Consider the following 26,104-nt stretch of genomic DNA (forward strand, 5'->3'; position numbering starts at 1 on the left):
TCTGTTCTCCTCTTCTATCGTTCGCAATCTTCTCAGCTCCTCTCTATCTGCCGCTCTATGTCAGCGTTGCCCAACCGTGGGTCCCAACGGACTCGTTACATCTCGTAGTATCGGGTCTGGAACGACGCTAGGTGTTGTTATTCGCTGAATGAGAAATATTTCGACTCCTTGGCGATCAGTGCTAACCCATAAAGAGCCGAAGTTGAGTTAACACAACGATCCGTTTATAATATTTAACCTTGTTAATTTACATTATTGAATTCTATCGAATTCGTGTTGCGAATTAATTTTAAAAAATTTAAAGAATATACTCAATATCTTTTTCGAGAAGTCCGTTTTATTTTCCATAAACATATTCTAACCAGTGAAATATTCCTTTACAACAATGAATGCCTGCAATTTCGTGCACATCGTGCCATTCAAAAAGCATTTATTCCAGTGGCGACTCCCTTGTAAGTATTAAAAGAGTCCAGGACTGTATAATAAAAGAAGTTCCAAATGTCCGACTGTCGTCAAGACAGTGTGACTAGAACCATTCTAGCTTATTACCGTAAATTGCTGTATTAGCGACTCAGGTTACCATCTCTGAGAACCATTCGAGAAGTCACAAAAGTAGAGTCTCGCAAAGTAAACTTGATTACCAGCTGAGCTATATAAACTTCTACTAGTAACCTTGGTTAACAATACAAGCAAAATACAAGTACAAGGGAAGAGTTAGCTTCTATCGTCCAGATGCCTCACATAGTAACTTTCTCTGCAGATGTGAATCAATATATCTTGTTTTGCAATAGTTTAAAGAAATGTATTAGGTTATTCGAAAATATATAAAAACGAAGTATCTCCACTTTGGCAATAATAACCCCTAGTTCAATGTCGGTAAGTGGGGCAGTACGAATGTTGTGAGTTGTGAGCCACTTGCGCGGTTGGTAGAGGCACGCGATGCACACAAATGAAGCACTCGCACGCATTTGCGAAACACGCTAAACAGATGCTCGTCACGAATGCTTGCTAATATCCGTTTATTTTGCAGGACGAAGAAGCCGAAAATAGATCAAAGCGAGAATATCTGAATGTACTCGAACCACGTGTAGCTCTGATCAAGATCATTTCTCTCTCGTTACGATTGGTTTTACTTACCTAATTTCTCTTTTACTTAACGTTTTACTAACTTCTACCGTACTGATACTAATGATTAACCAAGGAAGACGAAGTAACTCGTTTCACGTTCACTCCCGAGTAACTTCTTAGACATAATAATTTCTTTGTTTAGATTCTCTATATGTATATTCTCTCGTTAATGTGTTGATTCGCCTCTGTTAAAAATAAGTTCTATAACGCGTTGAAAAAGATATTTGTCATTAAGAAATAAGCAGAGCTTCATTAAGGATCGATTTGCGTGTTTTTAGTTGTACTTTCTGATGTGTAATTTATGAGATTAGAAGCCAACCAACAAAAGGTTGCACTACATCAAATTCGCTGGCATGTGCAGACGGCCTCTTTGGTTATTGTAGCGCGTGCGTGCACGCGTTGACTTCTCGATGGGACGTCGGGATATGGAAGGCCGCCGCGGTAGAAAAAGAAGTAACGCGAAGGCTCGTCAACGAGAGTGACTCTCTCTGTAAATGATCAGCAGTACGCCGCCGGACAGTTCTTCTTGCCTTTTCGAGCGACCGCTTGCGAAACCGGCGTGTCTACCAGTTCCATTGGTTGCGCTGCTATTCTTCTTAATTTTTCCCATTTCAACGAATTTGTTCAAATGGTTTCAAGATTAATTTGAAATTGGGGATGATTCTCGCGCCTTAGTCCATTACGGACCAACCTTGCGTTAACGTAACGTTCCATTTGCAATTTTTTTCGACCGATTATCTTAGAATTTACTGTTATTTATATCTTCTTCTTACGAATAAGTGAACCTATAGGTGTTTTTTTGAACAAAGAAAGTAAATAAGTTATTTTTTTTGAGAATTAAATAATAATATACTTATGTAATCAGATTAAGAAATTAATGAAAAGTAAAGTTGATTTTTCATTTTGGCTTCTGAGAGGCTTATGTACAAGTACATAGTGTAGAAGAAAATATCCTTTTACTCTTTCCAGTTGGGAATGTTGATGGCGAATTGACATTCGATTTGTTGAAGATCGTATATAATACATATGTTAGAAAAGATTTGCGCATAAGACAAGTCGCGGCAAATGTAACGTTCCAGCAGGATGTACGCGTGTGAAGGTATAGTACAGGAATGGCGGGAAAAAGGAAAACTACAAAATTGCCGTGAAGCGACCGCACAAGTCGACGATGAGGCAAGTATCACGTTGGTCTGTAACCCGACGTTTTGCTGGCATTTGCGCCTCTTAAGGCGATCACTTTTCATTCTGCTTCCGTTTCTCTTGCACTCGTTCCCGTATCTTCCGCTTCTATTGCTCTATTTGGCGCCTTTCAAATCGTCCAGAGACGAGCAAGAATATGAATTATACAAATAGAGGTGAAGTGATAAAATGCATTTTTACGGGGATGATTCTCGTTTCGCAATGTTTTCACGGACAATTTTGTGTTCCTTTTCACATAATCTAAATTGTATCAACCAATGTATGGATCACAATATGAATTTAAATTCAAATAACTTCATATTTCATAAATGAGATATCATATCTCAATGGAGAAGAATATCATTAATTAATAAATAATAAAATTATATTAGTTCGTTGTCGACTGCAGGCCAGTTAGTGAGCAGCTCAAGGTCGGGGCGGTTGTTCGAACCAAGGCCAGATCCCAGTTTCCTCGACTTTTCAACGTTTTATTGGAAACATGAGATGAGCGGACGCAACCGGCGTGTACCTCGTAAATTTGAAACCATTACGCTAGCCTCATACTGTATATGGGGTGTCCCAGTAATCATGGGACAACCAGGAAGGGGATGATTCTATACGATAAAACCAGATGAAAATCTAGAATAAAATCTTCTCACGTGGAATTTTCTTTTTAAGAAGATCAACTTAATATCAACAAACGCTACAACAATCCAGGCTTTCAAAGTCTGATATTAAACATTTTGAATTTCGTATGTTCAATTCATTTTCTCACATAGAATTATCATCTTCGCTATGATTACTGGGACACCTTGTATAAATATCCTTTCTCACTCTTTCCCAACTGTTATTTACAACATTTGCATTGGCGGATATATTCAAGCACAGGAAGTATCGAATGGTAATACTCGCTATTCAGCCACAAGCTGGAGTCAAGATGAATACCCTTGTCCAACGATCAGCTCTCATTAACATTTGTTTTTCTACAATAAATATGTAATTGTAAAATGTTGAACGCCATCCACGGTTGCTGTAACCAAATACTTGGGCAAAATTTAGTCTCCATTCACGATCCATTAACGAATAATATAATCAACGACTCGATGTTGTACTAATAGTGTAAAAATAGGAGGAAGTACATTATATTATTTTGCGCTAAAATATGTGATGTCACTTGTTTGATACTTATGTCATAAAATCTCAGATTCGAAATGGCTTCCGAAATTCGAACGGGGAAGAATTTGAGGAAGAACTATATATGTTTAGTTAGAGACGATATTATATAGAAAAAAATAATCGAGACTTATTAACTCGTTCGTAAATAATAATACTTATCGATATTCATAATATGTCCTATTTCTCGTATGTGTACACATAGGAAGAAGACGCGGCGCGGCAAATTCAAAAATGAAACCAAATGTGAAATACTTTAGAACGTAATTATCTATTGCAATCTCAAATTGTTGATAACAAATTTAATAGAATATGTAAATCTTTGATAAAAATAGTAAACAGAAAAGATTATGTTAGTGGAACATCGTAGCCTCTTTCACAGAAGACATCAAAGAACGCCACACAGTGGATGTAATCGCAACGAACGGATAACCATGATTCCCGCACGTAAAGTTTGTTCATTGGGTTTTCGCCCTTTTCACTATTTCCTAACTCGAAGTCCGCGTCGCGGCAAGTCGTTCTTCGTAACAACGGCGTAAACCCGTCGGTGTGCTTTAGCCTCTTAATAGTCCGACCTTGAGCCAGAACTAAGGAGTGCCTTTGCTACAGCATAACCTTCGTATACCTTCATCAGCAGGGCTCAACCTACGTCTGACAGCATACTTTTGTTTTCTCCGTTCTACGTTAACTGAATCGAGAAATTCTCCTTGCCCTCATTTGATACCTTTTCGCTGTTGTGGATCGTGTCATTTTGCATATATGTCTCCTCACCTATGTTGGAGATTGATGAAAGCTGATGGAATTGATGAAATTCAGATATGTAGTTTCGACGACATTGAATTTCGGTACCAACATATATTTTTTTATAAATGTTAATAAGTCCACATAAAACTTCATGTATATATATTTTTATGTTCTATTTCTTTTTTATATCTCATTTATTTTTTTTTTTTTTTTATAGAATCGGTGAGTTATCGAAATACGAATTGTTGTATAATTACCTTGAATCATTGATTCAAGCGCAAATTTAAATAGTACACGTGTGTTGAAACAGCCCGTACGCTAGCAACAGTTATTCATACTTTCAATTAGGTGACAAGATAAAAGCGCAATGGTATACACGATGAATGGATCCCGCGTGTCATGTGTTGTTTAATAGAGAGGCTTAGAAGCATCTTTTCCTTCACGATAATTTTACGGATTACATAACTGATCCTCTAAAAGAACGATAATAAAATTGTAAAAATCTTCAATCTCCAAAATAGATTACCGTCATTGCTAGGCAAAGTCAAATCTACGTAATATTCGTTAAATTTGCTATCCTACGATACGACAAACGTTATAAATATCTCCCTAATATGTGAGCTATTCCAGATCCTTTTATAAATTTGTAACTCTGTTAAGTAGTGATTTGTTTCAGGAAGAAAATAATTGACAATTTCTTTACGGTGTAAATGCGATGTAATCGATATTACCACGAAATCAAATTATCGACACGCAGTGAGAGAAATCCCTCAGTCGATAAAACATTCAGAAGAACGCAGAGGATGCAAATGGAGGATGAAAGGGCACGGGAGAAGCGCGTTCCAACAAAAATGGAAGAAACGCCGCGTATGGTCTAGCGCTCGAACGTCCGAAGACAAATTAATCTTCGCCACGATTCAACAGCGTGAGATGGAATGCGTTCGAGGGAGTAACGGGTACAAAATATCTTGCATACACGAATCGCGAGGCCACCTCTTCTCACCGTATCCAGGGACGACGTAAGTCTTCGAAAATCACGGGGAACCATCAATCTCGTTTTTTCTGATATCTTTTGACTATAATAATGTAATTTAATCTCTGTTTAATGCCATATTACGATACTACATTTGTATGCGTAAAGGGTGCAGTTACAGAGAATGTAATATATTCTATAATAGAATTAAGAAGACGGTTGTTTCTGATAATAAGCTTTGTAATATATATATATATATATAGCTTCATACATAAACCCTGTAATTTTGCTATATTATTAACTAAAATAAAACTTCAAAAAATATATGATTAATTTTTAAAAAATTTTAATAAAACAATTACTTGTATAATTGTCATTACACATGACAAAAAATGTAATATTCATGAAAATGTAATCTCTATACTACTTAAAAAGGGAAAAATATGTCATTTATGTTTGACACAGATATGAAATATAACAAAGAAAATAAAGTTACAGTAATGACGTAAAGAACAAGCTAATCTCGTATATGACCCCATTATTTATATTTTCCGTGAACCTTCTGCCTAAAGCACCTGTCTATCGCATAAATGGAATTCTCCAATTCTTTTCAAAATTCTATTCTTTTATTATTAATCGATCACTCTTACGTGAGTTGTGGCATAAATTTATTCAACGTATTTATCGATAGATAATATAAACGGTGTAATTTAATATTAACTACAATCTTAAAAACTGATTATAAACTTACTTTTAGATGTTACATAATTTTATTTCGATTATTTTAAATCATCTTAAAAGTATAGGATTATCCACCATTTTAAAAATCCTAAAAGTTTGTAGAAATCGAATAGTACCATGTAATGATGTGTCACAGAAATTAGATCACTGTTCAAATTACACTTAAAAGTGAGAAGATAATATATTTAACAATCTTAAACATTGGTACTTCATTCAGTACTTCATAGTGCATATTTTTTTACTAAATACACTGATCTTGATGCCTAATTATATACAAGCATATCTTTTAAAATTTCAAGCAAGTACACCAATTTATAAAATTGTAAAGACATTTTATTAATGTTCATAAATCTTTGTGAATCATCTGACGATTATTTTAAAATGGATACCTGAAACCTGTTTTGGCAATGCTTTTTAAATAACCGCTATTTGTTAAATATTGAAAAGATGGATTATTCAATAGTTGTCAGCTAATTTTTCTCCTTTTTTTATAATAAAAAAGGAAAACATTAATTAATGAATTATTCAAAAAATGAATCGATCGTTAGTTTCTATCATAACATCTTTATAACTCTGCGTATGAATAATAACGTATCTTTGAGATGCACTATATCTTTCAAGTTTTTCGTCAAGCAGTTGGCACGTAACGTATTTATCGATCGTATCTCTACAAACGTAACATTACTTTTCTTTTCATTACAACGATAGTATGTTTTAAGCGAAACTCGTTTGCAGTTATATACCAACTGCACACAACACAATACATAACACAAATAAAAAAAGTTCAATGAATACAAAATCCAAATATGCAAATTAAAATTACTAACTATAAGATTTAAATTAAAAAGAATAGTGATAAACATATCTACATTTTGATCACGTGACAATTTCCGACATGTTATTATTAGATTGTAACATACATTCGTCTCGTTTTCTTCGTTTACAAACAAAGATAAAACCATGACCAATTTACGTTATAACCTAATATTTTCATTTTTGTTACATAGGCACAATTCCAAACATCGTGTAACAACAGGTTATATCATTATTATGCTATCTGAAGCAGATACGCAAATATACATCCTCGTTCATAAATATTAGGACACTTACAAAAAATTAGGCGAACCCGAATAATCATTACGAAGTTATTATTATTATTATTATTACTATTATTATTATTATTATATATATTATACTATCATTATATATATTATACTATTATTATATAAGTTATTATTGTTTGGTTCATATTAGATTTAGATTTTAATAAAAAATTCCTGTCTAATTTTATTTAAAAACTTTTCAGTAACTTTTAATCGAGAGATTCTGAAACTAATTCATTATTTTAACATAACTATTTTCACTGGTTGACATAATCGAATACTGCCTTACGTACAAAAGCAGCAGATGTCCTAATAGTTATGAATGGGAATGAATCCAATACCAATCATAACTGGCAAATTTTTGTAAATACTGTTATATGCTTCGCATGATTTCATTTGCAAATCGAAACATAAAATTAACTACATTTCAGTAATCAAAAGATATTATCGCAGCACAAGGAGGATTTGGAAGAAAGCGCGAAATAGGGAGAGAAAAGAAAAAGGGCCTATGAAGATCCGTCCCTGGCCTCAGCGAAACCGGGCGGGCTGCTAACTCACCTCGTGCCACATTCCGCTGGCTCTGCCAACGTTTTCGAAGACGAGAATGCACCGTGTTGGGCCTGATCACCACCTTTTGCACCGAACAAACCATACACCTACACCACCCGACACTACTCGCTTCAATTTTCGAAAATTCAAATGAACACGTGAGAGGTTCAGCGGGCTGGCATGCCCGCGACGCGATTCGTCCGCGCTGCCCGCGCGCAGACTCCGACGAGGGTTCTTCACATACCACAAGTAAATATCAATCCTATGATCGCGTTGTGTGTCTCGAATCGAGATCACTGAAATTACGTTGGAAAACCGGCGTTATATACACACTTCGCAATAATACACTCCTCTACGCGAACCGTGCGACCGATCAACACAGACTGAATCGCCGCCGCGCCAACCGACTGATCGTAGTATAGTGCAGTTCGTGAGCGACAAAGGGAGGGGATGGGCAGATTGTACATTTATGTTTATAGTGGCTCATCAAAGTATTTGAACATTTATAGAAATATTTTATAGGTACATAATATATTATGGGTATTTTATGTAAATACTTAATTTATAAGATCATGGGAGGGGGAAAATTATGATAAATCATATTTCCACTTTTTACAGGAAAACCATTTCAAAATTTTATTACACTGCCGATTAAACCGAAAATTATGTTTCGCCAACCTCTTGAATATTTTTAAAATATTGAGAACTTCATATTATGTATGTCACACGAAATATTTTACATACAGAGATTTAATTATAGTCATGTCTCATTACAATTTGAATACTTTCGTGAGCTGCTATTTGCAATTGAATCCTAAAATACTTTTAAGAAAGATCATTATTTTATATATTATTATATATATATATATATATGTTTATGATGTAATTTTTAAATATATATATATAAAGTTCATACATATCGTACAGTTTACTTGGACATTCATGTTTTATGATCTACTCATATACATCGTTACAATCTCGGTAGTGCTTTGGATTAAGTTCAATTAATATTGACATGGATTAAGGAATATGTTGCATGATACAAGCAAATTGGCGCGCTGTAAGACTGGATGCGCAAGACAGGTCGGTATTATGACAATGACTTTACCGACAAAAGTCTATATACATTTTCGGACTGGTTTCAAATTTTATCAATATAATCGTGTTTCATTACAATGATAATGAAATTTTAAAATGTTTTATATAACACATAATATATACATATGTAAATGTTTTTTATAGTAAGCATTCAAATTCTTTGGTAATCTTACTTTCGATAGTTTAATGGAGGGATATTGAAATAAATATTTATTACTGTTAATTTTGGAGAAAAAGCAAGAAATATCTTTTTATAGAATGTAATAAGAAATTATTTAAAGCATAATAGCAATATTTTTTGTAAAAAGGGGGATAGTAAAATAATAATGAATCCCGTTATTCTGGTAAAAGATTACTAAAATGTGAATTCGATTTAAAATGTATATTTTACATAGGTTCCAGTCTATGTTATTCCTAAACATATGTTTTATATTCGTATATCATCCACTCACGTGTATTGCTAAAGTAATCGAATAATACCTTTAGATATACCTTCATACTTAAAAACTGAGTTAATATGAATGAAACATAATTTTTATTTTGTGATATAATCGCTTGTACAGAATACCTTGTTTAGTGAAGATTTACTGAATACAGATAAAACTTTATTATAATGCGCATAGGTATTTATGTAATCATATAATCATACAATCGAAAATATTAAAATTATAACTGCGTTTCATTTCTTTTTCCTTCGATAATGACAATTTATAACATTACCTATGTTCTTTTCTTCCTTCATACGTCCTTAAACCTAACCGATGATTACATTTCCAATTTAACACATTTACATGTAATATTTTTTTCGTTTATAATCGATCTTTTTTCTCGCGCGTTTCTCTATAAACAACCTACACCATAAAATTCTCGATCATCACGCTACAAATCTCTAAATTTATATCTTAAGGACATATAATGCGTAGTACATTTTTATACTTTTCTTTTTTTGTTGTTTTTTAATAACATAAAAACTAAAGAGAAAAGGAAACAAAAAAGACAAAGAGAGAAGGGGGGGAGGGGAGAAAAAAGAAAAACAATGTGCGTCGGCATAAAGAGGTAAAAATAAGGAAAAGAATGTGTTCTTCTTCCGCTTCTTATCGCCGTACATACAAAACTTACATGGAAAACACTAATGGATCACCGAACACTTTCTCCTTTAAGCAGAAAGAATAAATTGTGTTACGAATTTATTCGTTAGCTCGAGATTCTCGATTTTTTGCTTTTGAATAAGTCATTTATTATTATACATCGAATGTTACTCAGCAATCAATAATTAGCCCATAGCTATTTTTGTATGACAAACATGCCTGTATATGACAACATACCTTTTTGTATATGACAAACATATAAACGTTTCATGCAATACATTTACTAATATGATTATTACGTACATTTAAGCAAAAAAATGACTCTTTTTCTCCTTCTGAAATTTACAATCGACTGATCAAAGCCAGAAGCATATTTATTTTAACGGCAATCTATTTTCCATGCAGGTTCCACTGTTTCTAAGAAACACCATAAATGTACAATATAACAAAGAAGAAGGGTAGGTCCTTCGTATTACGATCTAATATAACTTTTTCTCTCGCTTTCTCGCTCGCTCTCACGCTCTCTTTCGCTCTCTCTCTCTCTCTTGAATATCTGATAAACAAATTTACACCGACGAAATACATTAACAGAGCTATCTAGTACTTAGAGCACATCGAGAAATACAGAATACAGAATTAAACTAGAAAATTTCAAGAGTGAAATATATCGTGTAACAAGTTAAACATTTAGATACCAGTACTTATATCCACCAAATATGATAAAAGTACCAATCAAAAATAAAAAATGCATATTAAACGAGTCGGTAGCGTGTATTCTGTCAAGAGTTGGGGTAGAAGTTTATAATTGTTTTTTTTCCTTTTCTGACAGTCAGTTACCTCAAATATCTCTCACTACGCCTGTTGTAAGAGGTAAATAAGGAATAGATTAGAAATAGTAATGGAATAACAGTATTGCATATTGGTGGTTAGCTCATAGACACTTGTCCGTTAGACAGTAGTCGTTCAACAGCAGCATTTATATCTCCGAATGTGGCGATTAGTGCTGAAAATAACATTCATAAAATAACATATATTATATATTATGCTAGTATAAACTGTATGCTATATATTAGTATATATTTTATACTTCTATCAACACGTTTTGTCATGTGGGTTATTAATAGCCTATCCCAATTAGCAAAAATAAAATTAAATTAAAGTACAAGAATTCTAACGTATGTGCTACTTTTCTCTGATTAAATATTCTAATGTATTTTTTTCACTCGCGAATTAGAAATTCTGAAAAAATGCTTACCTTTCTCTGAGCATAGAATATATTAATATAAGCTGATTAACCAATTGAAGATCAAATTTCTTTACTATACTTCATTGAAATAAATATATATATGACTGTTTAATTGAACTATAATAAAAATCCATACAACTGAGATACAATTCCTTAGAAAAACATGCCGATATCGTTAAAGATGTATGTAAATATTTAGTATTCGAAATAATGATTGTGGAAAGTTGGAAAAAAATATGCATTTTGTTACCTTGTAAATTAGCCTCTCTATTAACAAAACCCATAGCTGTAAGTTGTTCTAATTGCGCCCTGTAACGTTCTTCCGGTGGGGGAACAGGTTGACCATCCACCTCTACACCTTGGTTTAATGCCATCGCCGATACCTGTCAAAAATAAAATTAGTAACCAGTTCCTGCCACATTTATCATTCGTAACCATACGAAATGTTTACCATGCGTGCCATAAATTGGGAGAATGCGTCTTGTTGATTCGTATCTGATGATTCCGTCGCCGGTGGCGTTGGATTTGTTGTACCTCCACTAGGTGTTGTAGTCGTAGGCGGTACAGTCAAACCCATACTAAAAATTATACATTAATCAATATTCAAACATATCTAATATGATATAAAATTGTATAAAACACACTTATGTTACTAAATACCTACTTTTCAACAAGATCCGGAGCAACAGTACGTAACTGTTCCATGCCTTGTTGAATTTGCATGATAGCAGCTAAAGCATCCGGATTAGTAACAACATTTTGAATTTGAGGATTTTGCATTTGTTGAATAAATGCTGGCATCATGGCTCTCATCTGTTCTTGCATCTGAGGATTTCCTCGAAGAAAAGGATTAGCAGAAATCATCCTATTGGCCATAGCTGGATCTGCTGCCAAAGCTTCTAACATAGACCTTGTATATGGAGCATTTAACATGTTTCGTATCAGCTGTGGATTTTCCATCATTTGAGCTGCAAGACTTTGCATTCCTGGTGAATTTAAAAGGCCTCTCCCTTGCTGCTGTTGTTGCTGTTGTGGTTGCTGATTTGAAGAATCACTTTGATTCTGAGACCAAGGATTTGGCAATGGATCTCTATTTTCTTGGCCTTGCTGTGGATTATTCTGACTATCTTCGCTACTATTATTTTGCACAAGCGCCGCAAAAGGATTTTGCTCATTGGCTGCTGCAGCAAACATGGGCTCCTGAATATCACGATACATACGACGAAGTGCACTATATCCGCCAGGAATACTTTCTAAATTAGATATAGCTCTGTCATGGGAACGCATTAATTCTTGGAGCATTGATGGATTACGTGCCAACTCTATTGTTTGTCTAAAAAGGCATATAATGTGAGTATTATATATATTTATAAGATAAATCACATTGTCTAAAACTTGTTATATTTTGAATGGTTTCATTCTCACCTTAACAATTCAGGATTATTCAACATATGACTAATTTCTGGATTACTTTGCATCAATTCTCGCATTTGTGGATTGGCTGCAACCAAGTTGCGCATGCTTTCTGTGTCATTCATTAAACTTTGCACCAATGGGTGATTAAGTACTTGATGCAATGCTTCTGGATTTAACAATAACTCCCGTTGCATACGCTGTTGTAAATCTATAAAGTTAGTGGACCCTGAACCAAGTGAGGCTAGACCTACAAGTCCTCCTAAACTTCCCAATCCAAAAGGACTAGCATTTATGTCAGCTATATAAACCAAAATAAACGAGAAAATATATATATATTAATAAGAATAACACAGTAATAATTGAAGAATACAGTTAAAACTAAGTTGAAACTAAGTATTTCTCAGTGCTTGATCCATATACTTTTATACCTTGTGATCGTTGAGGTGTAGAATCTTGACTCTGATTAGTGGGAGTACGTGGTGCCTTGATAACCAGATGCACCGTCAAACCATCTTTTACATTATGTGTACTCAGAGTTTCGTGATCTTTCATAATCTTTCCAGCAAAGATTAGGCATAATTGCTCTGTTTGAGCATTAAACTTCTTCGAAATTGCTTCTTTGAACTAAAAATTTTAAAAAGAAATAATTATTAGAGCTAACCCAACAATGACAAATTATGTTATTTAAGTTGGAAAACCAATTCCTGATGAAATTACAGAGATATAAAATCGAAAATCTTACATCTTTAATACTCGCATCCTCTTCGATCTCAACGGTTTGTTTTTCTTTTGGCGTTTTGACGTTAACAGTAATTTTCTTTCGAGTATCCTGGCCTTCTGCCATCTTGAATCGGTAGATGACTCGTTACTTTCGACGCTTTCGATTCTCCCTCGTCGAGGGCCAATTGCGCACCACTTTTCTTGAATATTTTAACTCTTTTTTTGCACCACGGGAATTTCTTTTACGAACCGATTCCCGAAACAACTACGCTAAATTTTGTTCACCAGTTATTCCAAAAAACTATAAAGATCACATAGAAGGGTCAACTTGAGCGACTATTCTATGAACCATAACGTACAAAACGATGAAAAGTACACGATATGTCAAGCACCCGTATACAGTTTCGTTAAGCATTAAAACATACCGTATTCATCGAGAAAATAATTCTATCGTTTCGTTAAACGATCTCTATATAAATATATAGATGATAAAGTAACAATCTTACTGGAAAATATATCGTCTTATTTGTAAAAAATCACGAATCGTTGTGTTGAGAGGTTATGTTGCGTTGCCACTACCGTAACTTTAAAATACTAACACGAGTTTGATTATGTGTCACTTCAGTATTAAATATCTACCAGATATGTATATATTGTATCACTAATAAGGAATGATGTATTTTACGAAGAAATTGTGAAATCTAGAAGTACTCACATTCTAACAATAACTTGATAAAACATATATTTAACAAAATTATTATTAAAATCATTAATACATAAAATTTATTAACTAAATATTTATCAATTAATTTAGAAGATTGTTTTACACAGTACTGTAGATGTAATATTTCGATAATGATAATGTATCACACGTCACAATTCATTACAATACGTATTAGTTTCTAGAAAGAAATCCTATTACTGGATAGTTAGAAACAATAAATTCTGTGATATTACACCGTAATAACATAATTATTTTTAATTCAATAAAATTATTTATTTATTTATTATTAAATAATAACAACTTAATACGATAATAGTTCAATTTTCATACCAATTTCCCCTTTTTTTTCAAAGGATTGAAAAATTGCGAAGGCAAGTTTATTTTTATTGAAAAATATTTACCTAAAAATACAATTTCTTTTTAACATAAAAGACAATATGAATAATTAAAAGGAAACCATTTTATTATTTAGAATTCACGAAAAAAGAAGATAGATATTAATCCAGTGGTTTTATTGCAGGAGAACCGTCGATTTTCCTTTATGGGTTTCCAGCCCTCTCTGTCTCGCCCGCTCAGCTGATGCCGCAGCGTCGCCGTATACGTAGCTCTTAAGAAGGGCCAAGTCCCTTTTACCTTTCATTTCAGTACGAGCAAGCAGCAGATTATCGTTTCCATTAATCCAATATGTTCAACCATGACTTTTACTTGATGCCTTCCACTTTGTATGAAATGATTCAATATATTCGATATTGACACCTGTAATTAAAAAGTCACTTCGTTAAGAATTATTTTTGTCTAAAATATCTTTTGATATTTAATAAAATGTCATAATTGAAAATACCTGCACTCTTTGCCAACCCCTCAGGGCTAAAAGTGAAGACTCTTTTATCATCTGGGTTACAACCAGTTAGTAATGTCACAACTGGAGTTTCTGCATCGTTTATCATACCAACTTTCGTCTGTTGGGTAAGATAGTGGCAGCACTCTATAATTTGGAAAAATAACCATGCTTCTTTATCCTTTGGTCTTGGTCCTTTAATAAACGGTAATGCTAGACGCTCGTGAGGTCTTTGAGCTCGAAGAAACCTTGAGCCACGCTTCAATTGAGCTTCTAACCAACGTGTTGCTTCTCTTGCTCTACCACTAATACGTTTTACTTCATCCAGTGCAGAAACAACTGAAAAGTACATTATTGTTTTCAATTAAAACAATTATAGAGAGAAGAAAATATAATTCACTTTTCAAATTTTTGTTTACATACCGACACTAGGAATCACAACAATAAATTTCTTAGCGTACACCAAACGCTTTAGAGCCGGTGTATGTTTGGATAAAGCCTCATGATCAGGTACCAAGTAAGGAGACATAAGCCTAGATCTTAAACGAGTCTCTAGAGCACAAACTTCCGCTTTCAACCATAACTTGCCCATATGTCTCATTAATTTTCCACGTGAATGATCCATATCCCAACTTTTACCGTTATTTTTTGTATTAGAAGTATTCAAATCAATCATCACAAATAATTGTTTCGCCTCTTCATATTTCACTCCTGCGTCCTCGATGGAACTAAGAAAATGTCCAAATTCGATTAATTTTAGTGCTCTCAATAAGGTTTCCTCTTGCTTATTCATCTTATGTCTATGCAGTATCTTCCAATTCAGAGACTTCTGGGCATCTTCCAAAAGATTCAACCCTCTTAAATCAATATCTTCCGGTAACGGAACTATTTTAACGCATTCTTTCAATTTATCTGCACTCGATAAAATCATACTATCATCCTTAAAATTTTTCAACAGCGTTTCTGTATTTATATTGATTAAATTTAATAAAATTGTAACACGTTTTAATAAAGTCCGTGAACTTTTTCCACATATTCGTATAATATCGGGATTACTTTTCAACCAATCGCAACATATTTTAATAGATGCCAGTATTTCTTTTCCATTTATAATATTCAGCACATCTTCCGGTTTAAAATTTTCTTTTTTTGATTGGGCAATGTATGTTACTCTATTCGATGAGGCACTATTTTCATCAAACGTGCTATTGGAATTGGTTTCTATACTTCCAGAATTAGCTAAAGAATCTTTATCATTAACTTTTTTATCAACTTGATCATTAAGTGTTTGCTCACCATTTTGTACCTGTTCAGTGATCATTTCGGGCGTTTCACTTTTTCTTTCCATTTCTATGTGTCCATTTATCTTTTTCGCTTCAGAGTTGTCAATATCTTCTTGATTTACTTGCACAGGTGCACCTTCGTCGTCCGTAATGTCCTCAGACAACGCGTCTTCTGATAATACGTTCTCTTCGCTTAATATATCGTCCTCTGTTTCAGAAACATCAGAATTTATCTCATCGCTAGAGGATTCCAAAGTTGGATCAATGTCACTCGCATCTGAATCACTGCTATTCCTCCGCTTTCGTCTTCGAAGTTTCGTGAGCAAACTTTTAGTTTTATCTCGTGTTTTTCGCGAGCCATTTTGAATGTCACTGTTGTTTTCTACACTTTCTTTTTCGAAAGATGCTTTTTTATCATTTATAATCTTAGATTCGTTACTTTCATCGAAATTTAGTTGTTTTACGGCATTATCTTTATCTTCCGCATCTATTGACTCGGTGTTGCAGTCGTTATTTTTCGAGTTTGATACTTCTATATTGGGTAGTGACAAATCTATAAAAGATTCTTGTAATCTAGTTATTGTAAATTGTATTAGTTGAGACAGTATTGCTAAAGTTATGGCGACAACGCCTTGCACTTCGCTAGATTCTTTGCTTTTTAACCTAGAAATGGACATCAAACATATAGCTACAATCTTGAATATCATGTCATCTGTCAAGTAATTTGTCTGTTCATTTTTGCAGTTTTGGAGATATACTTCGATATTACTTTCTTTATCATTGGTACTGGTAATAGTATTAGTATTATTTGGCTCAGATTGCTCTGTACTCAAGCAATTTTCAATATTAGTTAAAAGATCCTATAGAAAATGCAGTAAGAATAAAGATCCATTTTTATGATATACGTATAAAAAGAGAAATTTCATGTGTAAATATATACCTGGCATTCTTGATTTATCCGATCAGAATTTGGTACATCATAATCCCATAATTGTAACAGAGAAAATAATCGTGAGACACAGACATGTGTAGGATACTTCTCATCTGTGTAAATAGAGTGTGTAACAATGGCTCTTTTTAAATTTCCCTCTGCTCCTTCAAATGGTTCAGAACATAAAATGCTATAAAATAATTACTATTGATTAATATCAACGTAAAACATATTATTAATCTGTATGACGTATTATAAAAACATAATAAATTTTAAAAACTTAAATCATGTATTTTAGATTTTACAAAACTTATATATTCATATTTTCTGAAATATGAATTTTCTTGCAAATTATGGAAAAAAATTAATCTTATGCTTTTATTTGAATATGAAATAATAAGGTATTCTAACCATCTCATATAGTGATATACTGCATCAAGACCATAATTTGTATTGCCTGCTATAGTACCCATTTGATTATGAGGCATTCCAATATTTGGATCAGTTGCTATAGCCATTTTATAATACCTCTTTGCTATCAATGGATCCCAATATGGATCTAATTCTAATTTATATCTAGCTAAGTCCCCAAGGCATACCAAACTTCTATGAATTAGGCGCATAACACATTGTTTTGCTTCTTCAGTGTGATGTTTAGATTGGCTGATTTTACTCTTCACCTAATAAAATACAAAACAATCTTTTTTAAATACCCTATACATATAACATATATACTAACATAAGTTATTTTCAAAGAGACTCACACTTGATAATCCTGTTACATTTTGTACATATGCAAAATCAATAGCACCAACTAGATCTAAACCATATTCTAGTTGTAGTTTCAATATAAAATGATGATAAAAACCAACTCCTACTGCCAAGTGGACAGATAACATTGCTTTCTCTGTTTCAGTCCATGCATTACCCTACAATAGGATTTGTATTAATAACAAAGATTATCTTTATGAAAGCAATATAATAGACAGGATGTTAGATTATAAATTATCATTGTTATATGTAACACATAAATGTTGATACCTTTCGCAATTTTTTAGATGCATAAACAATATCATAAAATGCTTTTCTCCACAGTAATTCTTCAGTTTTACGTGCATACTCAACAGGATCTTTAGTTATTAATCTTACACAATAATCCTTAAGCTTCACCCGTAGTCCTTCCCCTGAAGGGGTAAACAAATCTGTTATTGTTAATGCACGACTCTTTTGCTCATCCAATCTTTTGGCAATATCTGTTATACCCCTAGTAATCAAATGTAATCCTGGTCGTTAATTGCACATATATTTTCTTTTTAATTTTTTGATAATTATTATACACATCTTTAAAAATTCAATCTGATTATTAACAGAAATGGCAAAATTTTCAACAGAGGGGTTCATTTATTATCAATACTAATGAACCAATTACTATTAATCACAAATAAATTTAAGGAGAGACGAGTAAATGGGTACAATTACAACTATATTAATGAATTTTTTAATCAGTCTTATATAACGCAGAATTATACTTTGCAAATATATGAATTCCTCCTACGTTTATAACTAATTCGCGTTAAATATCCAAACAAATAGCATAAATATTTACATGGAGAAGATTCTCTAACCAATAAAGGTAAGCTATATACATAAAAGCGCGCCAATAGATTCATCATGTACGAAATATAGGTTATGTTAACACAAGGTGAATTCGGATGTGTAGTAACATGAACAATTGTTTCGAAATATAATGTCAGATAAATAGTAGAAAGAAAATGATTTCATATGTTATAGTAGTTTTATATTACTTGTGCAAACGTCTTGTTTGTTCGAGAGAATCAGTCGTTCGGACATCTGCTGCAGCGTTATACGTTCTCCTCATTTTGCTTCGATCATTTTTCACTTCCTGGCCGCTTCGTCATTATTCATTTTCCCGCGGTCTTTTGACACGCGCATCTCCGTCCCACGGTAAGAAAATTCGACATTCGCCCTCGCCTAACTCCAGAAACCTCCCACGAACTGCGGAGCTTACCACAATTACACGTACGTACATGTACGTACAGTTTGCTTATGATGATTGTCGCAGAAAAATCATCTGGAAAACTTATGCAACAGTGCTGCCAAATAGCCAATTGAAATTATTTTCAAAATTATATAAGTAGTAAGTGGAAAAATTTGAAAATTTAATATTCATTTAAAGTGTAAGTTACAGTACTTATCAATTCTAAAAATATGAAAATGTTTGAAACTCTATTCTAAAAATTATTTTTAATGGTTTATAGTCTGCTATGCATAAGGTAACATTTACTGCTCACTGTTTACTTATTGTAAACAAGGCTTTAACTCAATCAATGTTAATCAGAATTTTTATATTTTCAATAAGGCAAATGATTTATTGATTATTTAGATATCTACTTTGATTTTAAGTTATTTTTCAATTAATATTGTTACGAAAATTTTATCAAAATATTCTTAATAAAAGGACTTCAGATATAAACCTAACCACATTTGTACTTTTTAACATATAAATATATGTAGTAAATATATAATGTCGCTATAAATTTATTAAAATTAGTATGATTTTATCAATTTTTATTTTATGCATATGGTCTATATTTTGTTTAGATTTTGTGATTTTTGATGATGAAACAATGGATGTAGCTACTCCAACTCCACAAGATCTTCAGAGAAAACTGTATTTTTTAGTGGAGCAACTCCAACACATGGCTGGTGAACTTCCTCCAAAGTATCAAATGCGTCTTCCCTATGAATTATTATCTGGTTTAGCTAATTCTCTACTGAATGATACAATATTTGAAATTGTTAAGGGATTAATGGAGATACAGCATGTTACAGAGAAACATCTTTTTCAACAACGTCTTCAGTTACTAAATCAACAGAAAATCGAAATGCAAGAATCATTATCATCAACATACACAGATGAAGAAAGAACAACGATGAAAGTAACATTATATAAAAAACACAAAGAGGAGCTTAAACAAATGGATATGAAATTAGTTCTACAATTAGATCAAAAAGTAGCAGATCAACAAAGTATTTTAGAAAAAGCTGGTGTACCTGGCTTTTATGTTACCAACAATCCAATAGAAATTCAAGTCCAAATGAGATTGTGTGACTTCATAATTAGACTGAGTAAAATGGAGGTTCCAAGTTAATATATAACTCATAAAATTATTACTTTCTAAGAATTATACTACTTCATCAAATGAAATGTTAAATTATATAATTTAGCAGACTTATTTATTTTCACAAATTGTACATTAGTTCAATTAATATAATGTTTTTTCTTTGTACAGTAGCATTTTTCTAAGAAATAGTTACCTTATAACTATATAAGGTTATATAAATATTTTAGAAAACGATGTAACTGTATTGACAGCTTTTTTTAAAAACAGGATATCAGCAAATACATATTTATAGAACATATATTTTTTCTTATTAGTTAAAAATTGTTGTTTTTTGTTTTTCTATGAATTATATACATACTTTTTATTTCTGTAGTAAATAGCACTGTACAATGCAGAATAAAATCTGCACAGAAACAAGTATTACATTATATCATGAAAATTAGTTCCATTTTTAATGTTATAGCTACATGCGATAATAACAAAGAATGTTATTTTTTATGTACAATATATTTTTCGTAAATTATTTATTTAAAAAAATATTAATATATTGTGACAGTAGCAAAAACTTAAATCCCTTTCTTGGTAATGTTTAATTTCTTCTTTTAATCTTAAATAAATTAATTCTCTGCATTTTTATTTAAATGATTCTATATATAAAACAATATGTGATAAAATAGATTCAATTATTTTAAAATCTAATTTGAGGTGAATATTTCAAATAGATCAGGCACGTGTAAGATCATGTAATAATCAATCTTTACAATGCTTAAGTACTTGATCCTTAATTCAGCCAGTATTTTTACCCAAAAGTGGTGCACTTTGTGGAGGTGAAATATCAAGATGTAAAGGGTTTTGATGACGAACAGTATCAGTTTCTTGCTGTGGTGCAAAACATATGCGGTACACGTCTTCAAAAGTGGTGGCAAAATGAACTTCCAGACCATCCGTGATGTACTTAGGAAGATCATTGTAATCTTTCTTATTTTCCTCGGGTAGAATTACACAGTTTACACCAACTCGTTTTGCCTTGAATAGAAAGGAAGTATACATATTACAAAGTATGATATGGAAATGTCTAATTAAGTATTTATTATATTTGTACTTACAGCAATTGTCTTTTCTTTAATACCGCCAACAGGAAGAATCCTACCCATGAGACTAAGTTCACCAGTCATTGCAACATTTTGTCTAATAGATTGATTCTTAGCAATCGAAATAAATGCTATTGCGATCGTAATACCGGCGCTAGGCCCATCTTTCGGTGTAGCACCTTCAGGAACGTGTAAATGTAAATGAGAATCGATTAAAAAAGTATTAGATGGATCTTCCCGAATCATAAAGTTTCTTGCAACCGTCATTGCTATGTGAATAGACTCTTTCATCACATCACCTAAATGGCCGGTGAATTCTAAGGTACCCTCTGATTTCTTTCCAGTAGAAGGTTTTCTCACTCTTGTTTCAATGAACAGAGTAGAACCTCCCATAGCTGTCCATGCAAGACCCATAACGACTCCAGGAGGCGTAACTTCGTACATTCTATCGTGTGTGAACATAGGTTTCCCTACGAACTCCTGCAAATTGTTCTCATTTACGTCTACTTTTTCCGTTTCTTTCTTAACCACTTTGTACGCAACTTTCCGATTAACTTTTTCTATGTGTTTCTGAAGACTTCTTACTCCCGATTCTCGACAGTAAGATTTAATTAACAAGTGAAGTGCATTATCGCTTATACTGATCTGTTGATTAGAGAGACCCGAATCATTCATTGCTTGTGGTACTAAATATTGCTTAGCAATAGCAAGTTTTTCCTCTGCGACATAACCTGACATGTCTATCATTTCCATACGATCTCTTAAAGGTTCTGGAATTGTATCGATCACATTTGCTGTACAAATAAAGAGCACTTTTGATAAATCAACAGGAACATCTAAGTAATGATCTAAGAAGTTTGCGTTTTGCTCTGGATCCAACATTTCCAAGAGAGCTGATGCTGGATCACCTTGATGGCCTCTAGTAAAAAAGGAACAAAGCTTACATTTCTAGCAAATTACTAAACTGTCAAAATAAGTAAAATGTAAAAATTCATAGGTACATACTTTCCAATCTTATCAACTTCATCGATAAGAACAAGTGGATTTTCAGTCTTGGTCTTTTTTAAACACTGTATAATTTTACCAGGCATGGCACCCACATAAGTTCTTCTATGACCTTTGATTTCTGCAACATCTGTCATTCCACCAACGCTAAATCTAAAATACTCTCTATTAAGTGCACGGGAAATTGACTTGGCTATTGATGTTTTTCCAACTCCTGGTGGTCCATGGAAACATAATATTTTTCCTTGCGTTGAGCCTTTCAGTTGACTGACAGCAATAAATTCTGAAGGTAAGAGCAATAAAAAGTAAAAACATTTTATGTAATAAAGGGATTAATTATCTGCTCATTAGAGATTCAATTACCCAAGATTCGTTTTTTTATATCTTCCATCCCATAATGGTCTTTATCTAAAATTTCAATTGCCTGTTGAAGGTTTAAATTTTCTGGACTAGTTATACCCCATGGCATGGATGTAAGCCAATCCAAGTAATTTCTCGTCACACTGCAAATAAAATTACACTAACAAATTAAAAATTAGTTAAATTATTTGACACAGAAATAATATTTCATTCGCATGTTCATCTATATTGAAATTTTAAAACTACAGATTATAGAAGTAATGCATACTTAAATTCACTACTGTGACTTTCCAAGAAATTTAATTTATTTAATTCTTCTTCAAGCACATCCATCACTACTTTTGGAACTGTTTTCTCTCTTATACGTTCTCTATATTTCTCTCCTATAGCATCTTTATCATCTTTTTCAAGACCCAATTCTTTTTTAATAACTTTTAATTGCTCATGAAGAATATATTTTCTGTGCTGTTGTTTGACCTTTTCTTCAACTTCTCTACCAATTTTTTGTTGAAGTTTACTTAACTCATATTCTTTCTTTAAAAGTGCCAATGATAATCTTAATCTTTTTAAAATCTATAAATGAAGTTATTGTTTTAGTTACTTAAAAGATTTCTTATAATGATAGCTCCAAATACAATTACTCACATCCATTTCTTCTAACACCTGCTGCAATTCTTGTGCATCTGCTCCTGTTAAAGCTGCACCCAAATCACTCAAATAAACTGGATTATCTACAACCCTCTGTCCTTGATGCAACATTTGTTGTAAAGATTCACGGTATAATGGATTCATGCTTATTATATCTCGAATTGTTTTAATTAATTCTTGTGTCAAAGCCTATGCATATTAGATTAATTTATTCTTTATTGGTTTCTTTTATATATATATATTCTTTTATAATATATATGTCGGATCATCATCAGAAGAAAGGTATTGGGCGTATAACGATTCTTCACTGGAGCTATACATTTTTCTCGTAAAATTGAAACGACTTTTATTAACACGAGTATGGGTTTACAGAGTTAGCAAACAACTACGCGGATAAGACACTTATGACAATGGCCTAAGATTCGATAACGAATCTACGGTCAACAGGATAACTCTGTATTAAACGTAAAATACTTTAACACACAACACGTTTAATGGGACGCTCTATATATACTGCTCGATGCGAACTCTCCAAAGTGATCGCACGAATAATAGACTGATGGAAATTTTCCTTCTTTTACGATTGCGTTCGTTTGTTATATACTGGTCCAAAGCTTCGAGAAGATTCCAATCGCCGTTGCTAGGCAATCTCTGCTTGGAGTTTGATTGTTAATACAACGTGTGTCCCATTATATTGACATCTCCGAGGAAAAATGTCCATCCCGTGACCGCGGCTATGTTCGGCGACCAATTGTGTCACCTCGAACCCAATCCCACTATCACAAGTCTCGAACAAGTACAATCGGATTGAATGACAATTGTTTAATTACGGCTATAGTAGAATTTAGACTACAATATTACGGGATTTTTCCCATAGTTCCAAACGGGAGACTCCAGTGTCCTTCCATCTCCGACATATATATTAATACATGATTATGTTCAAAAAATAAAAAATATCATTTAAGCTTACTTTTATTTCTTCAGTTTGCCTAAATTTCTCATGGGTAATATTTACGACTTCTACCATTAATAAAGGTTGAGGAGTGCCAGTTTGAGCTGTGGTGTCTGTTGGAGGATTTATTTTTTCTTCAACTTTCTCCTGTGCTCCTTCTGTTACCTTATTTTCAGAAGTACTACTTTCTTCAATTTTCTGTACTGGTTCTGGCACTTTGTTTTCGGCTTTTTTACGAATTAACAATCTGCGACTCGGTTTGCCACCGGAAACTGAATCGTCTACAGGGACGTGAATTGTTGCATTTAAAAGAGGGAACGTCAGTTTCATTTCTGTGTAGTACAGCACTTATGTAAAAATTATTAAATTCAAATTTTAAGAAAATATTTTGTGTAAGGTCTTATTCAAGAAACTACTTCAATCGTCTTTTACCATACATATACTCTCACACACGCTGCGAAGTTCCCGAAATTTCTCAGAACTTCCGCGGCAGGAGGTACGTCTTACTCTTACATAAACTCATACATACTCGTAGTCATCCCACTCGCCTATTTCGATTCATTCTCATGCTTCGCGAAAATTCTAACAGTTTTTCATACTATTAATGTTTATAAAAATAAAAATCAGTTGACAAACTTTACATGCCTTATATATGTAAATGCCTTACCATGAGTAGGTTTTGGAAGTTCTTCTAAGATCTGACCAACAATCTTAATCCTTCTATGTGCCATTACAACTAATCTCAATCGATTTCCTAAATCTTGTACTTCATGTATTTGTGCAAATGTTCCAACAGGGTAAATATCATCTAAATTTTGTACAATTTCTGCTTCATTTCTACCAAAACAATTAAGTTTCAATGTAACAATGATATTCATTCTCTATTTAGCAAATAAAACATATTTACATATCACTTACTCTTCTGTTTTCTTTAAGAAGATTCCAACATATGGTTGATTTAATTTGACCTTTCTACGTATTAAATCTATGAGAATCGGATTACTAAGTTCTATTAACTTTATGAACCTTGGAAACACTGGATTTCTATTAATTGCTATAACAGGAACATGAGGCCATACTTCTGGCACAACCACTGTAGCAGGTAATGAACCTGGATCACTAATATCATCTTCATTGTTGCCGCTATAAAGTAAAATACAATTGCAATTTATAAAATTGTATAATGACAAGAAATACATAATTTATAGAATTTATAATATATATAAATGTTAAATTATCTTATCCGAATTATAAGAAAATTACAATTGCTATTTCGGAATTATTATTTGTTACAAAAATAGGAGCGTATTTAATCGTTAAAATTAATATAATTTAAAATGATTAAAAAAAAGCAAATTTTAGAAGAGATAAAAAGATTTACTTGGATGAATCTTTATCATTAAATCGTTTAGTGGCAAACGATCTAATGGAGATAATAGCCGCAGTTTGTCGACGGGTATGGATATTTTTTGTGAATATTCCATGATATTCATTAAGTTTTATTCTTCGAAATTGCGGTCGTACATGCACCGACAACTCTTCGTAATTCGGCCGATGATTTCTACAGAATGGTCGAACATTCGTCACACGATGCCGAAAAACAGGCAAAATCTTGAAATTCATTGCTGTCATAAGACGCATCGTTCAACATTTATTTAAACGTTCTTATTCACATAAACGTTGTATTCACCGCTTCAATCTACGTGAAATTTCTTTGAGGTTATAACTCTACTTTAGTGCAAGCACTGATCAATCTGATGAAACTTTGCTAACCTAGAAGAAATTATTCGAACACCGTGTCGATCAGCTGTTCTGTACATTCCGAACAATTGTGAACGTTGAGTCGGTGATTGCGTTCGTACGAAACATTACATTTTCACATTTTAATTAATTTTAATGAAGCAGGCAAAAATAAAGTGAAAAAGCCGTGATATTCGTTTGTTGCATAGCTTTTTTGTGTCAATAGCT

The 26,104-nt window shown here is 32.8% G+C and overlaps 6 protein-coding genes across 11 annotated transcripts in view; 2 read left to right on the plus strand and 4 right to left on the minus strand.

Annotated features, from left to right (window-relative positions):
- LOC122568132 overlaps positions 1-7,977 on the minus strand; it is a 39,863-nt gene extending 31,886 nt beyond the window's left edge. Inside the window, exon 1 of the mRNA XM_043727510.1 lies at positions 7,600-7,977. The gene's annotated coding sequence lies outside the window, so the exon portion shown is untranslated. The remainder of the gene's footprint in view (positions 1-7,599) is intronic.
- On the plus strand, positions 1,521-7,527 carry LOC122568135. Its single transcript, XM_043727514.1, has 4 exons — positions 1,521-1,830; positions 2,098-2,300; positions 4,929-5,243; positions 7,473-7,527. Exons 2-4 carry the CDS (start codon positions 2,212-2,214, stop codon positions 7,525-7,527), a joined length of 459 nt encoding a protein of 152 aa, XP_043583449.1. The 5' UTR covers positions 1,521-1,830; positions 2,098-2,211.
- Positions 7,978-9,200: 1,223 nt separating the features above from the next.
- Positions 9,201-13,991, minus strand: LOC122568444 (ubiquilin-4). Its single transcript, XM_043728161.1, has 7 exons — positions 13,181-13,991; positions 12,867-13,062; positions 12,448-12,736; positions 11,687-12,355; positions 11,474-11,600; positions 11,273-11,405; positions 9,201-10,779 (listed from the first exon to the last, which is right to left on the minus strand). The coding sequence occupies exons 1-7, from the start codon at positions 13,280-13,282 to the stop codon at positions 10,703-10,705; spliced, it is 1,593 nt and encodes a 530-aa protein (XP_043584096.1). The 5' UTR covers positions 13,283-13,991; the 3' UTR covers positions 9,201-10,702.
- Positions 13,992-14,327: 336 nt separating this feature from the next.
- LOC122568437 (protein SMG5) lies at positions 14,328-18,966 on the minus strand. The gene is made up of 8 exons (XM_043728138.1): positions 18,740-18,966; positions 17,976-18,198; positions 17,699-17,863; positions 17,346-17,614; positions 16,944-17,124; positions 15,144-16,863; positions 14,724-15,059; positions 14,328-14,638 (listed from the first exon to the last, which is right to left on the minus strand). The coding sequence occupies exons 1-8, from the start codon at positions 18,811-18,813 to the stop codon at positions 14,571-14,573; spliced, it is 3,036 nt and encodes a 1,011-aa protein (XP_043584073.1). The 5' UTR covers positions 18,814-18,966; the 3' UTR covers positions 14,328-14,570.
- Positions 18,955-20,163, plus strand: LOC122568449 (gonadal protein gdl). Of its 5 annotated transcripts, none has more exons than XM_043728173.1 (2): positions 18,955-19,092; positions 19,557-20,163. In XM_043728173.1, exon 2 carries the CDS (start codon positions 19,583-19,585, stop codon positions 20,105-20,107), a length of 525 nt encoding a protein of 174 aa, XP_043584108.1. In that variant the 5' UTR covers positions 18,955-19,092; positions 19,557-19,582; the 3' UTR covers positions 20,108-20,163. The 5 variants fall into 5 exon arrangements, with proteins under 5 accessions (XP_043584108.1, XP_043584110.1, XP_043584107.1 ...); XM_043728175.1 differs by having other exon boundaries at positions 19,017-19,132; XM_043728172.1 differs by having other exon boundaries at positions 19,087-19,228.
- Positions 20,164-20,568: 405 nt separating this feature from the next.
- LOC122568438 (lon protease homolog, mitochondrial) lies at positions 20,569-26,084 on the minus strand. 2 transcript variants are annotated; one of them, XM_043728139.1, is made up of 11 exons: positions 25,910-26,084; positions 25,518-25,835; positions 25,055-25,279; positions 24,804-24,973; positions 24,155-24,468; positions 23,182-23,373; positions 22,805-23,109; positions 22,540-22,679; positions 22,177-22,459; positions 21,187-22,090; positions 20,569-21,106 (listed from the first exon to the last, which is right to left on the minus strand). In XM_043728139.1, the coding sequence occupies exons 2-11, from the start codon at positions 25,775-25,777 to the stop codon at positions 20,867-20,869; spliced, it is 3,033 nt and encodes a 1,010-aa protein (XP_043584074.1). In that variant the 5' UTR covers positions 25,778-25,835; positions 25,910-26,084; the 3' UTR covers positions 20,569-20,866. The 2 variants fall into 2 exon arrangements, with proteins under 2 accessions (XP_043584074.1, XP_043584075.1); XM_043728140.1 differs by having other exon boundaries at positions 24,155-24,417; positions 25,518-26,080.
- Positions 26,085-26,104: the final 20 nt, after the last annotated feature.

This window comes from Bombus pyrosoma, linkage group LG6, assembly GCF_014825855.1.
Source record: "Bombus pyrosoma isolate SC7728 linkage group LG6, ASM1482585v1, whole genome shotgun sequence".
NCBI classification, from domain to species: domain Eukaryota; kingdom Metazoa; phylum Arthropoda; class Insecta; order Hymenoptera; family Apidae; genus Bombus; species Bombus pyrosoma.